Source organism: Mustela nivalis (genome assembly GCF_964662115.1).
Source record: "Mustela nivalis genome assembly, chromosome: 6".
Classification (NCBI taxonomy): Eukaryota; Metazoa; Chordata; class Mammalia; order Carnivora; family Mustelidae; genus Mustela; species Mustela nivalis.
In genome coordinates this window covers 20,993,806-21,008,727 of record NC_139025.1, presented here as the reverse complement: position 1 = coordinate 21,008,727, position 14,922 = coordinate 20,993,806, and the positions used below count along the sequence as shown (strand labels likewise).

Sequence of the window (14,922 nt, the reverse complement as noted above, 5' to 3'; positions counted from 1 at the left end):
GAACTTCTGATCAGACGAGTTTTAATAGTGCATGAGACAAGTGTTCCTCTACAGTGTAAAAGGGTCATGATAAGCAATACCACACTGACCAACTGACTAAGGAGGAATTGAATCTATTTACTAGAAAGATGGTTTAGGTTATTGATGGGCTGCAATACTGGAATTCCCATGAACTATGACTGGACAGCTCTATAAGTATTGAAGATAAGATCTGAAATCAGAGGACAAAAACTATATGGAAAGTAGAATTGCTATTCTGCTAGTCCATGCTTTTATTTTGCAGTATTAGAAGGACCTCTCAGGGTGTTTCATAATTGTTTTCATAAATCTGCCAAATGAATTTCTTCTGTTAGTGTTAATCCTGGAAGAAGTAGAGGATTGGGTGAGGATAGTGTCACCGTTGCTTTGTTGCGATTGGTTGCCTAATATAAATATGAAGGCCAGCTAGGAGTTGGGCCAGGCTCACAGATAAGATAAGCCAAAAATGGTAAGAACAATACATTACAGGGAGGAAGAGGATTGAGATAGTCATTAACGAATATGAGACAAGCAGTTCCCATACATCAGGGATTTGTTTTTGTCAAAAATCCCAACAAGGTATTTAGAGGCCAAATTTATTCAGTTTAACAGAGAATTTACTGAGTAGCTACTGTGTCCCAGATGCTATATTATGTCCTGTGGGCATAATAATGAATTTGGGGTGATCTGTGCTCTTGAGGAACATTGTTTTCTCTAGAAAAGCTGATACATAGATAATTACAGTATTATCTATAAAAGCTGTGATACAGCTATGCAGAAACTGTCATGGTGACTGATCCCTGGGATGAATCTTAAAGCTGGCCAGATAAAGAGGAAATACTATGTATGCAGAGTAAACAACTGTAGGAATGGTATGGAAGAGAAACAGCATGATAAATACCAAGAAACCCAAGTGATCTGGCAGTACTACAGTATGAAAGTGGCAGGGATAAGGCTCTAGAAGGAACTAGAGAATAGGTCCACAAAGAAGAGCACTGTATGCCATTTAAAAGGTTAAGTTCACTTCTGCACTTAGGGGGGAACCCCAAAGGAGATTTGAACAGGATACTGATTTACTCATATTCATATTTCAGAAGCATTACTCTGATAGTAATGTAAAGGATGGGTTAGAACTGGGAAGATAAAAGGCAGGGAGATGAGTCAAGAGGTGTTTGGATGAGACCAATGTTTCTGGGGGTAAAAATCCACAAACTAAGGACATTGTAGAGATTCAGAGGAAGGGACAGACTGAAGAAATGTTTTGGTGACAATACGCAGGAGATGTTTAATACTATATCAGATGGAGTGATAGAGAAGGAGATGTCTAGGATTTTCAAGACAAGTTAGAAGATACTTTCTCAAAGTTTGGTTTCTGAATAGAGAGGCACACAAAGTCCTAGTTAGGCAAGATAGAAGTATTGGAAGAGTTTCCAGGACTGGAATTGATATCTGGAAAGTCCCATTTGGACAGAAAGCCCCAAAGAGAAGCAGGGCCAGAGGCAGGGATCAGAGTATAGGTTGAAATCATGGAAAGAAATGTGAAGTAGCAATGACATTCCCAGAAAATGTGGACCAATTTCAAATCTGGAGCAGGCAGGCACTCTTAGGATGGAACAATCATACTAGAGAGTATCCACAGTTGGTCCAGATCTTAAGGTATCATTTTATGATAGCGGAGAAAAGAAAAGCTGCTGTCAAATAGCTCTTTAGCACAAGGCAGGTTCATGAGTGCTCTGTTATTTACAGAAGAGCACATTTAATTTGGGGAGTCCAGTGCTAAGTATTTCCTCAAGAGGCAAAAAAGGTAAATGTATTTGCTTCTTTGGCTGTAAAGATCTCTTCCTTTTTGCCTTCATCCGTTTTATTGTCTTCCTCTTTCTTTAGTCTGCAAGCTCCATGAGGGAAGACCCATGTCCAACCTGTTCCTCATTGCATCTTGAACATTTACCCCAATACCTACCTAAATGCTCAGTAAAACATTTCATAAAAAGAGTAATTATATTAGGAATACTGCAGTTTTCTACTAAAATTACTTCCTTAGTTTGAATATCACCAAAGAATAAATAGCAAGCAGATTAGATTTCAGTAATTTGTTAACTTTAAAATATTGTTTCATTTGATTGGAACTGTAAAATTCAAAGATTATATGGATAAACACACTTCTAAAATTTCCTTTATTCCTCCATTTGGTATCATGCCAAAGAGTCATACTTTTAGTGGTATAATGTGTTCTAGATGTTGCCTTTCCTTGCCATTTTTGGAATATTGTAACTGAAGTAGCTTTGGAGATCATGTAGTTTAACTTTGAGAAGACAACTCTGGGAATTCTGAGATTTACCTGAGGACCTAAAGCTAATTAGTTACTGAGAAGTGTTTAGAACCTGGGTGTCTGAATTCTATGCCAGTGTTTCTTCCATTGGTTGTGTAATCTACATTTGAATATAAACCTTAAATTTATGCGTATTGTCTTTTTAATGGTATAGATTTTTTTTTTTTACAAGTTATTATATGAGAAGTATTAGACCCAGTGTATTTAATTCTGGTTGAAGGATGTAAATAATCGCCTACTAACTTATCCTTCCAGTGTGGACTTCAAAATGAGATGCAGAACTCATGTATCTTGATTCATTTGTAGGAAAGATACTTTAGATTGTATGCAAGGAACACATTCAATTAAACATTCAGTTTAATTGAAAAAAAAAGTATTTTGTATTTTTAAATATGTACTCTTATTATGGAGATATTTTTTCCTTCATGAGTTGCATTCATAACAGTAGAAAAGTGGAGAGTATTACTAAAAGGATTGTATTTTGAGATTGCTTTGGGTTTGAATTTTGTAATTCTGGTTTAATTCTTGTTTTGGTGGCCTGGCACACTCTTAGGAATTGCCATTCTCTTCCTTTACCTTTGGTTTTTCTATAAACACTTCCTCTCAAAATTGTTTCTTGAGTTTTGGCAAAGGAAGTATAGTAGTTAAAAGCAGCAAAATTATGGGCTTTAATATAATTGCTAACTCTATCAGCCATAATTGTTTTATTCTAATTTTCTGTTTCCCTAGGTTTTAGCTTTGAGTCATTCCTTAATGGCTTTAGTATATTATTACACTAAATCTCACTAGGGAATTCTTACACATTAAAAAGATCATTTTGATTGTTTTACTAGATACTTACTCTCACCTAATTGTAAGCTGTCAACTATGAAGGTAGCAAAATGCCTCATTTAGAAATTCTTTCATATTTTAGTTTATTTAGCAGTAGTTGATGTAGTTAAATAAATGAGCCTATTATGTAATCTTGAAGATGCTCTTGTGAGTGGTTAATAGAACGGTGTTTGCACTGTGATTAATAGCCTTGTCAGCTAATTATTATTTGGAATTGGTAAAGTTATTCCTATACTGTGTTCCAAGCTGTTTCTCTAAGACACTTAATGAAGATGTTGGGTGTTTCTCTAACAAACACTGATTCTTATAATTGACTATTGGTTGATTAAATTTCCATAAGTTGATATTTTGTTTTGTAGGATTAATAATATATTCTGCTTACATATTCAGTTCATAATAAGCATCTAACTATAACCCATTTTTAAATTTTGTTTGGTGATGGAATAAAGGCTTTATAGGAATAAACTGAAGCCATAGGTCATACTATATTAGTCTGCTCAGTCCACTATAATAAAAGACCAGAAACTGGGTGGCTTTAACAACAGATACTTTTTTCCTCACAGTTCTGGAGCCTAGATGTCCAAGATCTAGGTGACAGGGTGAGTTTTTGGTGAGGCCTCTTCCTGGCTTGTAGATGACCACTTTCCTGTGGGGGGTGGGACATTTGGGAGGGCTGGGAGTATTACTGGGAGAATTGGGAGAGTCAGAAGACACAGTGTCTCTTCCTCTTATAAGGACTCCAGTTCTATAGGAATAGGGCCTCTTTTTGGTATAACCTCATTGAACTTTTATTGCCTACCTTCCTAAAGGCACTATCTCCAAATCCAATCACACTGAGGATTAAAACTTCAACATACATACTTGAGGGGGGACACAATTAGTCCATAGCACATTATCATACCTGATGAATGCTTTGTTTTAGAGATTTTTTTGGTGTGTTATTCTTTTGCTTTTACCAGAACCAGTAGGATTATTGTTATGACAAAACAGATTTGTTGTTCCTCCATTATCAGCCCTTCACAATGGTACTGAGCATGGGCCAAAGATTGGGATGGAGTAAGTAAGAATCTTTGAGAAAAGGGAAATATGTGGTTATTTCCTAAATTTGCATTTAAGTCATTGGGCAAGAACAGATTAAACTGGATTGAAACCGATGATTCCCAGGGACTCACTTTGTTTGTACTACATTGGTTTTAAAAAATAGAATTAGTAGTGAACATTTAAAAAATTATTCAATTACATGCATAATTACAGCATGGAATATGTTTGCCTTTTGAGGTATCAGAAGACCTGATAACATTAGGGTTTCATTCTTATGTGATAGGGAACTGTTGGGGCTGAGAAGAACCATGGATATGATCACATTAGAAGGAAGATCCTTCCAGCCTTTCTTCATGGTTGTCTTTTTTAAAAAATTTAATTTAATTTTTTTCATGTTCCAAGATTCATTGTTTATCCATCACACTCAGTGCTCCATGCAATACGTGTCCTCCTTAATACCCACCACCGGGTTCGCCAATCCCCCCACTTCCCTCCCCTCCGAAACCCTCAGTTTGTTTCTCAGAGTCACAGTTTCTCATGGTTCATCTCCCCTCTGATTTACCATAATTCACTTCTCCTTTCCTTCTAATCAAAACCACATTGACATACCACCTTACACCAGTTTAAATGGCCAAAATTAGCACAGTTGTCTTTTTATAATCCAGATCAGTAGTTTATTCAGGTCCTAAATGTGTTATTTTAGAATGTTCATTAAACTTTCTTAATATAATGATACTAAAAGAATCTTGGATATTTTTGTTTTCAAGATATTTTATTTTTCCATATTATTACTTAAATGCAAGGTTCTACCTCTTTATAAGAACTTAACAGCATCTAATTTTTCATTTAATTGCATGTGTCGTGTCCTCTCTGTGTGCGGAATGTTGTATTAATTGTAGTGTGTGTGCTCACATACAAACATGAACACACATCCATTCCCAAGTTGCTTTAAATTGAAGAATAATTTAAAATTCCTAAAAAACAATCTTGAGGATTTAGTACAGCAAATTCTTTAATATACAGGATAAAGATGTGTACGTGTTTAAGGTGCCAAATAAGCAGCAAAAAAGACTTGGTTGAAAATATATCTTTTCCAGAAACTATATATCTAACCTTTCCCTTTTATCATGCCAATAATAACAATATGATAATTACTAGGGCTTTTTGGTTTATTTATATTTCTTCAGTGATTGGTAAAGTTTGAGGTGAACAAAAGGTACAATCTGTAGATTGAGACTGTTGTTTTAACACAGAAGCAGGCAGCAATAGCATGGACCTCCACTTATTTCTTGCCTGGTTACTATCAATTAAAGAATGACTTAAGTAGTAATGTTTTAGAATCAGTTTCCTAATGACTTGTATCTAATACACTGAACATATTCTAACTTTCAAGATTTTAACAATATAGAAGTGTGGAAAGTAGAGTATTTACCCTCATTTCTCTGTTTGTACCTCTCTCTTTAATAGGCATAGTCACCATAAACAGTTTGGCGTTCATATTTTCAGTCCTGTTCTGGTTTAGTGGGCTGAATTGAAGTTGTTTTGAACATAGATATGTATTTTTTTAATTGCCAAATATACTGGCCACTTTCTCTTGGCAGTTTTTGACACTTTAAGTATATCCATATTCTTGTAGTATTTTTATTGTCTTCCTTAGGGGTTCTGTCACCCCAGACTCTTAGATTTTCCTTGTGCCCTTCCAATTTCTTCTTCTCAACTTTATTTTTAGTTTTCTCCTCTGTTCCTCTCTTTGACATTCTCCTTCTTTCTTCTATAGACACTTTGTAGGCTGTTTTATTTGTTCCTATGCCTTGGATGTCCTCATACTGTTGATTCTTCAGTCTGTATCTCTCGAGCTTTAGATCTATATATCTGAATAGTCATTCACACTTCTGTGTCTTAGTCCTAACAACTTCAGCTTATCACAATCTGATGTTGACTGTTTAACCCTTAAATCTTTGCTTCTAGGTTTCTTAAGCTAGAAGCTTGAACATTGATACGGATTTCTTTCTCTCCTTTATCCCTAACATTTAAATCTCAGACACACACACACACACACACACACACACACACACACACACACACACACACGTCCATTCCTCATTATTCTCTCTTGTTTCAATTATTGGTAGCAGTCTCTTGAGTTCTAGCCTTCAGTATTGGGCTTCACTCTATACAAAGAGCAAGCTTTCTAAAGAATGGTCCAGTTCACTTTCTTGTTTCTCATTCTGTGGTTAGATGGGGTGGTACTATATCACTCACCCTCACCAGCCACCCTGTATTCTGCTTCAGTGTTTTATCGAGACAAAAGTTGTAGTAGAGTGTGCTTCTTTTATCTGGCAAAGAGTTGACTACATTTCCTCGTTTCCTGTCCTGTGGGAGCTTTTTATCTCTTTATATTTGCATGAGTATTTCAAACTGATGTTGGGAAATGAAGCAGCCTTCATTAAGTTTTTGCAATCTTAATCAGAACTCCACAGCTCAACTTAAGTTGGGGACTTCCTGTATTTACCAATGACATTCAGATAAGATAGAGGCCTATAAATTATGTAATATGTACTAAAGCCAGGTCTCCTCTCTGCAAGGAGGTTTAATTTTAGCTTTGTTGCTTGATTTCTTTCTTTCATTCTTTCTTGTTAAATACCAGCTGAATTGAGATCGAATTCATGTAACATATAATTCACCTATTTAGAGTGTACCATTCAGTAGTTTTTAGTATATTCACAGAAGTGTGATGCCACCACCACAATGAATTTTAGAACATTTTATCACCCCAAAAAGAAAATGTGGACCTTTAGCCATCAGTTCCTAAATCTGTCCATTCCACTTACCCACCACCCCCAGCCCTAGTCAACACCTAATTTGCTTTCTATAGCTATAGATTTGCCAGTTCTGAACATTTCTTATAAATGGAATCATTCAATATGTGGTCCTTTATAAATGACTCTTTTCATTTAGCAGAATGTTTTTAAGGTTCATCTGTATTGTAGCATATATCAGTACTTCACTTCCTTGCTAAATAATAGTCCACTATATGGGTTTACCATTTTATTCATCTATTAATCACTTGAAGTTCCTTTGGGTTATTTTCATTTCTTAGATATCATGAAAAATGCTGATATGAACATTTGAGTTTAAGTTTTTCATGAACATATGTTTTCATTTCTCATAAATATATACTTAAAAGTAGAATTGCTGTAATAGACCAGAAAGGAACAGAGACAATATTCAGTAACAGTCACCTTACAGACAGTACAATGGCACTAAATTTGTGTTTTTCAATACTTACCCTGAATGTAAATGAGCTAAATGCCCCAACCAAAAGACACAGGGTATCAGGATGGGTAAAACAAACAAACAAAACTAACCCGATCGATATGCTCTCTGCAAGAAACTCATTTTAGACCCAAAGACTATTTGGGTCTAAATTTAAAGTGAGGGGGTAGAAAACCATTTATTATGCTAATGGACATCAAAAGAAAGCTGACAGATAAATTAGATTTTAAGCCAAAGACGATAGTAAGAGATGAGGAAGGACACTACATCATACTTAAAGGGTCTGTCCAGCAAGAAGATCTAAGAATGTTAGATATCTATGCCTCTAACATGGAAGCAGCCCATTAAACAAGTCATTCAATAACAAAACCAAAGAACACATAGACAATAATGCAATAATAGTAGGGGACTTTAACACTCCCTCACTCAAATGGATAGATCATCTAAGCAAAAAATCAACAAGGAAATAAAGATCTTAAATGACACACTGGACCAGATGGACATCCCAGATATATTCAGAACATTCCATCCCAAAGTAACAGAATACACATTCTTCTCTAGTGCACATGGAACATTCTCCAGAACAGATCACATCCTGGGTCACAAATCAGGTCTCAACTGGTACCAAAAGTTTGGGATCACTCCCTGCATATTTTCAGACCACAATACTCTGAAACTAGAACTAAGTCACAAGAGGAAAGTTGAAAAGAACTCAAATACATGGAGGCTAAAAGCATCCTACTGAAGAATGAGTGGGTCAACCAGGAAACTAAAGAAGAATTGAAAAAAATTCATGGAAACAAATGAAAATGAAAACCCAACTGTTCAAAATCATTGGGACACAGCAAAGGCATTCCTGAGAGGAAAGTATATAGCAATACAAGCCTTTCTCAAGAAATAAGAAAGGTCTCAAATACACAACCAAACCCTATACCTAAAGGAGCTGGAGAAAGAACAGCAAAGTAAACCTAAACCCAGCAGTAGAAGAGAAATAATAAAGATCAGAGCAGAAATCAATGAAATAGAAACCAAAAGAACGGTAGAGCAAGAGGCTGGTTCTTTGAAGGAATTAATAAGATTGATAAACCCCTGGCCAGACTTATCAAAAAGAAAGGAGAAAGTACCCAAATTAGTAAAACCATGAATGAAAGAGGAGAGATCACAACCCAACACCAAACTAATACAACAATTATAAGAACATATTATGAGCAACTCTACGCCAGCAAATTTGACAATCTGGAAGAAATGGATGCATTCCTAGAGACGTATAAACTGCCACAACTGAACCAGGAAGAAATAGAGAACCTAAAGAGACTTGTAATCAGTAAGGAGATCGAAGCAGTCATCATAAATCTCCCACAAATAAGAGCCCAGGGCCAGACAGCTTTCTAATACAATGTTAGAAGTGGAGAGAGCATTCTTTTCTTTTTCGTGATCTTAGGGAGAAAGCATTCAGTCTTTAACCATTACGTGTAATAATAGGAGTTGTTCATAGATACGTTTTTCAGGTTGAGAAAGTTCCCTCTGTTCGTAGTTTGTTGAATGACTTTATTGTGAATAGGTGATGAATTTCATCATATACTTTTTCTGAACCTTTTGATATAATCACATGGCTTTTGCTCTAATTGTAAATGGCATTTTGGAACCCAGTGTTCTCACACTTCTGTGTTTGTGGTAGAGTGGCCACCCTTTCAGCGAGGGTACAGTGGAGGAGGGAGTCCCTACTATCTCCACTGACTTGCCAGGACTTTAGCCTACCCAGATTAGAGCTATGAAAATGAAAAATCCTAGTGGTCTGCCCTTCCAACGCAATACCTACTATTATGTTCTGTTTCTACTCACAGCATTTCTTACTCCAACTTTGTGAGTTTTCCACATGAGATGATGCAGTTCTCTGCAAACACCAACTGGGTGTCCTACAATTTAATTCAGCTCTGACACAAACTACCTAGAGTTAGCAGATACTACAGATGAAGGGCTCCATCCCATCTGCACCCAATTCAGATGCCAATCATAAATAATGGATCCCTAGGTGACTTACACTTCCATCTGACTTGGCTACAAATTAGGGATTCCCATTGCTCTCTCCTCAGGTTTAATTTGCTGTAATGGGTCACTGATCTAAGGGAAATACTTTGCTTACTATTACCAGTTTATTTATGAAGAATAGAAATAACCAGCCAGATGAAGAGGTTATATAAGGTAAAGTCTCAAAGAGTCTGCATAGAGTCTGGGGGTATTTCACACTCCTGGCACTCCAGTGATTTGTTCACTGATGTGGAAGCTAATTAAATCTCATTGTCCAAGAGTTTTTATAGAACTTAATATCCAGTGGCCTCCTGAATTCCAACTTCCTAGAAGTTGAAGGGTAGGGCGAAAGTTCTAAATCCGTAATCACCAGTTCCATCTTGAGGCTGTCCAGTGACCCCACCCTAAACACTCTGATTGGATCCGCAGGCTTGTTATGAATAACAAAGGACATTCTTACTCTGGAAGTTCGAGGGACTTTAGGAGCTCTGTGCCAAGAATTAGGGACAAGGACCAAGTATCTTTCTTATTATGCTACAATACCATATAACTTGACTGTGAACTGGGGAAAGAGGGAACCGTCTTCTAGGCAATAACTTTATGAAATGTGGAGTGGAGCTTTTGTCACACAGGGTGTGTGCCTTCCATTGTTCATAATTATCTAGCTTCTACCGAACATTTTCATTTAAGAGCAGCTTTGCAGAACTCTTGTCCTCATTCTGGAATTGGAACTTCCCTTGTTTTTGATGAGCAGTTATAACAAATGTGATCTAGGTTTTGCTTTTACAAGCATGATTTCCCTTCACTTAACACATTCACATTCTATTCATTGTTTGCCTAAATATACTGTTTTATACTGTGGCATATCCTGAGAACCTCCTAGATTTCTGGAGGCCTAGAACTTTCTTGCTTACTGACGAATGCTATTCAGGGAAGTTACCCTTTAGCTTAACCTAATTTTTCTGTTTGACCCATTGCTTCCTTTATTTTGCTTCTTACTAAAATAAAGACTGTTATAGATTATTTAACAGATTATTTAACTAAAAGGGCACCCTCACTTGTGAAGGTCCTAAGAGCTGACTAAAATCCTGTTCTAGTGAAGGTGAAAAAAATTTTTTTTTCCTCATCCCTAGCTTAAGTATTTAAATAATAAAGATCGTGAGTTTAGAGTCTATGAAAAACAGTTGCTTCAGTTATATTTCCTAGTCTTCTAAATGAGGGCATAAACTGATTTTATGTCCCTTATACCATATGGAACATCTCTACATGATTAGCTGGACCCCTGGGATATGAATTTTTAGAAATCAAACCTAGAAATTTTATCTTTTTTAAAAAAAAGTATTATTATTTATATCAAAATTATTTATCTAAATTCAGTGGAGTTAACATCACCCAGTTACCCAATCCTCCTTCCACCCATTTCCCCTCCAATGACCCTGTTTGTTTCGTGGAGTTCAGCATCACTTATGGTTTAACTCCCTCTTTCGTTATCTTATTTGATTTTTCCTTCCCTTCCCTTATGTTCATATGTTTCATTCCTTAAATTCCACAAATGGGTGAAATCATGTGGTATTTGTCTTTCTCTGACTGACTTACTTTGCTTAGCATAATACCCTTTAGTTCCATCCACGTCATTGCAAATGGCAAGATTTCATTCTTTTTGATGTCTTTTTTTGAAGAAAAAAATCTCTAAATTCAAGCTCCCTTTTGTGACGAGTCTGTAGCATTCTATTCTGAGGTACTTTTTACTTTAAAAATAAGACTGCCTTATATATTCCTTTAGGGAGCTAATTGTATTATGATTGCAAGTTCAGTAGGCCAGATTTTTCCATGGTATTGCTTTTCCAAAGATGATAGGGATTATAAAATATTTTATAAAAATCCAAGATAATCATGGCTTAGTTGCTATACCAACTTTTAACTAATATAAATTATTATCAAGTCAAAATATTATGGGTACTTTTTTGTTTTGCTTAAATTTGTTATCGCTTATATTTGTCCAGATTATCATGACTTTTGCCTCCTATTCTGAAATGTTAGTGTTTTCTAGATTTTTTAAAAATGAGATATATAAATATCATTTTTTTAGACAAAACTTCAGTGGCTCTGTGAGGAACTAAAAGAGAGAGAAAACCGAGAAAAAAATCTGCGGCACCAGCTGATACTGTGCAGACAACAGCTGAGGAATATGACGGAAAACAAGGAATCTGAGCTCCAGTGTCTCTTTGAACAGATAGAAAGACAAGAGCAGCTTCTGGAAGAAATACACCAGGAGAAAAGAGGTGTGTTAGTTGTTCCTACTCTTATTTTTCTTTGTTTGTGTTTGTGGAATCCTAGGATTTGAAAGAAAAGCCTATTTCCCTTGTCTCAACTTTGGATTATTTCCAAATCCCTTTCCTTTCCTGTCTTTTGTCTCCCTATCTTTCTTCATTTCTGGCTCCAGAAGAGAAGATTGTTCACCCTGAGAACTTTTCCTTCAGCTAGTGCTTCTCTCCTGTATAGATAGCACTTTGTTGCCATTTCCAAGTATTAATGTGGTCAGACATTTGTTCTTCCCTGATAGAATGCTGAAGTTTATATTTTACTTCAGGAGAATATTCATTAATTTATTCAATAAATATTTACTCTGTGCCTATTTTGTCTTGGGCACCATAAAAGTGCTGAGGATACATCATGGATAAAACCAAAAACATCCTCTTATTTAGCTTACATTGTATGGAGTGGAGTGACAGAAAATAAACATAAAGCATAGATAAATTGTTAATGTATTAGAAGTTTATAAGCACAATGGTGAAAACAATAGAGTAAGGGAAGAAGAGTTTGCAAGAGCAGGGGGCAGGGTTGTAATATGTTTAATATGTAGGCAGTACTTTAAAAGTTTGATAAGAAGTTTGGAAAAACTGCTTTTCTTTTTGGTTCTACTAGGGATACATCATGATGGGAAGAAGGAAAACAACATTATGTATGGAAATCCTATGTGTTTCTTGCGTTGGCCTAGGCCTTTTTGATATTGGTGAACTTTATTAATTTAAGAACTAGAAAGAGACTTAATATAGTGTCCCACTAAGAAAAATAAAACATTAATATGTAATAGCCCTCTAAATTTTTTTTTTTTTTGGTTTTTCATTTTATTTATCAGGACTATTCCTTCTATAGGTACCAGTTAAAAATTACTGCTGTATGCAGTGATTCAGAGTTTTTGGGTATCAGGACCACTTTGCATTCATTTACATATTTGAGAACTCATAGAGCTTTAATCAAGGTATATCATATGCATTAATATCTACCATGTTAAAAACTAAAACGGAGCATTTAAAAATATTAATTCCTTTGAAATAATAATTATAAACCTATTATATTGTTAACATAAAAATTAATGACATTTAACTAGTTCCAATACAAAAATATTGATGATGGCTTTGTTTTGCACTTTTATAAATATCTTTCATTGCTGTCTTAAATGAATACAGTTGCAATTTTGTATTTGCTTCTGTATTCCATTGTTATATTCCATGTTGTGTAACCTCTGGAAAAACTGAACTGTGTTTATGAGAACTTGAGTGTGAAAAAGGCAAGTAATATCTTAGTAGTATTAATAAGGGGTCTTGGATGACCCCCAAACCATCCGTTGCAAACTGCTGCTATAGTGCAATTGAAAGATGTTAACTGTGCTAGTAGTAAAAGCCAGAGGATGCCCTTAAATATACATATACGTATATATATATGTATATGTATATATATATATATATGATTTTTTTAAGGATAGTACAATAGAATCTAATTACAGACTTTATAGATAAAACATTGTATGCTCTGTACATGTTAATAGACTATTTACAAATACTAGATTGCAACTGGCTTTTCTTTTAGTAAGTATTATCAATATTATCACCCAGTAAATTATTTTTTATATTATAAATACCTATAGCTTTTAGGTGGACAAATCCAAAAGGAAAGAACCAAATATTTATACACTGAAATAATTATGTTTAAATGCCCAGCTTTTTTTCATAAAAGCCTTAGAAAAAAAGTTATAAATATTATAACTTCTCAATATGATTCCTTTATTTCTATTATGTAAATTTAATAAACATTTATTGCTTGTTTTGTATTCATAGAGCTCTTGAATTCCTTTATGCATCTTAAAATCAGCCTGTCAGGTGTTTTAAAAGGAATTTGCTAGTTTTTTTAATAAGACTGTTAAATGTACACATTTAAGAATGGACTTTCTTGATATTGAGTATTCCTATCCATGAACATAGTATGTCTATACACATATTTAAGTTTTTAACTTTTCTCATGGATATTTTGTACTTTTCAACATATAGGTCTTGGACATTTTTTCAGATTTATTCCTAATTTTTTCTGATTTATGATGTTACATTAAATGACATTTTAAAACTTGAATTTCCAACATTCTTTTCTAGTATATAGAAATACAATTGATTTTTGTGTGTGTGTGCATTAACCTAATGTTCTTTAATTGTGGTAGCTCATTTATTAGTTGTAGCAGTTGTTTTGTTATCATTGTTTTTGATTTCTTAACACTTAGGGTTTTCTTTGTACATAATCATCACCTATAAATAAGGACAGTTTTTGCTTCTCCTGGTGAGTTTTTTTCTTTTTCCTTTCGTTTTCTTTCCTTTCCTTTTCCTTTTCTCTTCCCTTCTTTCTCTTCCTTTCCCTGTCCTGTCCTTTCTCCTGTCCTTTCCTTTCTCCTATCCCTTCTCCTCTCCTTTCTCCTCTCCTTTCCTTTCCTTTCCTTTCCTTTCCTTTCCTTTCCTTTCCTTTCCTTTCCTTTCCTTTCTTTTTTCTCCTCTCTTTTCTTTTCCTTTTCACTGAATGGGATGTCCAGTACATATTAAACTAACCTTATATTCCTGGGATCAACTCTACTTTGTCAAATTGTATTTTCCCATTTATATATGGCTGGATTTGATTTATTAACAGCTAAGATTTTTTTGCATCTGTGTTCATGAGAAATATTGTTCTGTAGCTTCTTTTCTCGTAATGTCTTTATCTGATTTGAATGTTAATATAACAGTGACCTCTTAAAATAAGTTGTGTTTCCCTTTTACATTTAGAAACCTTTGTATATATTATATATTATTATTTTTGAAAAAAGCATGATAGAATTCATTAATGAAGCCTCCTGTGCCCGCAGTTTTCATTTGGGTAAGGCTTTAAATTTCAAACTCAAATTCTTTAATAGCTATATGGCTATTCAGAATTTCTTCTTCTTCTTTTTTTTTTTTTTTAAAGATTTTATTTACTTACTTGTCAGAGAGAGAGCAAGCGAGAGAGCAAGCACAGGCAGACAGAGTGGAAGGCAGAGTCAGAGGAAGAAGCAGGCTCCCTGTGGAGCAAGGAGCCCGATGTGGGACTCGATCCCAGGACGC

At 35.0% G+C, this 14,922-nt stretch overlaps 1 protein-coding gene across 41 annotated transcripts in view; it reads left to right on the top strand.

The window, feature by feature from the left end:
* Window positions 1–14,922, top strand: part of CEP128 (centrosomal protein 128) — a 407,789-nt gene that overhangs the window by 163,454 nt on the left and 229,413 nt on the right. For all 41 annotated transcript variants that reach the window (XR_014313195.1, XM_082736376.1, XM_082736360.1 and 38 more), the window contains one exon: window positions 11,613–11,805. Coding sequence is in view for 40 of the 41 variants with exons in the window: in XM_082736376.1 (XP_082592502.1) it covers window positions 11,613–11,805 (193 nt within the window). In the remaining variant the exon portion in view is untranslated. The remainder of the gene's footprint in view (window positions 1–11,612; window positions 11,806–14,922) is intronic.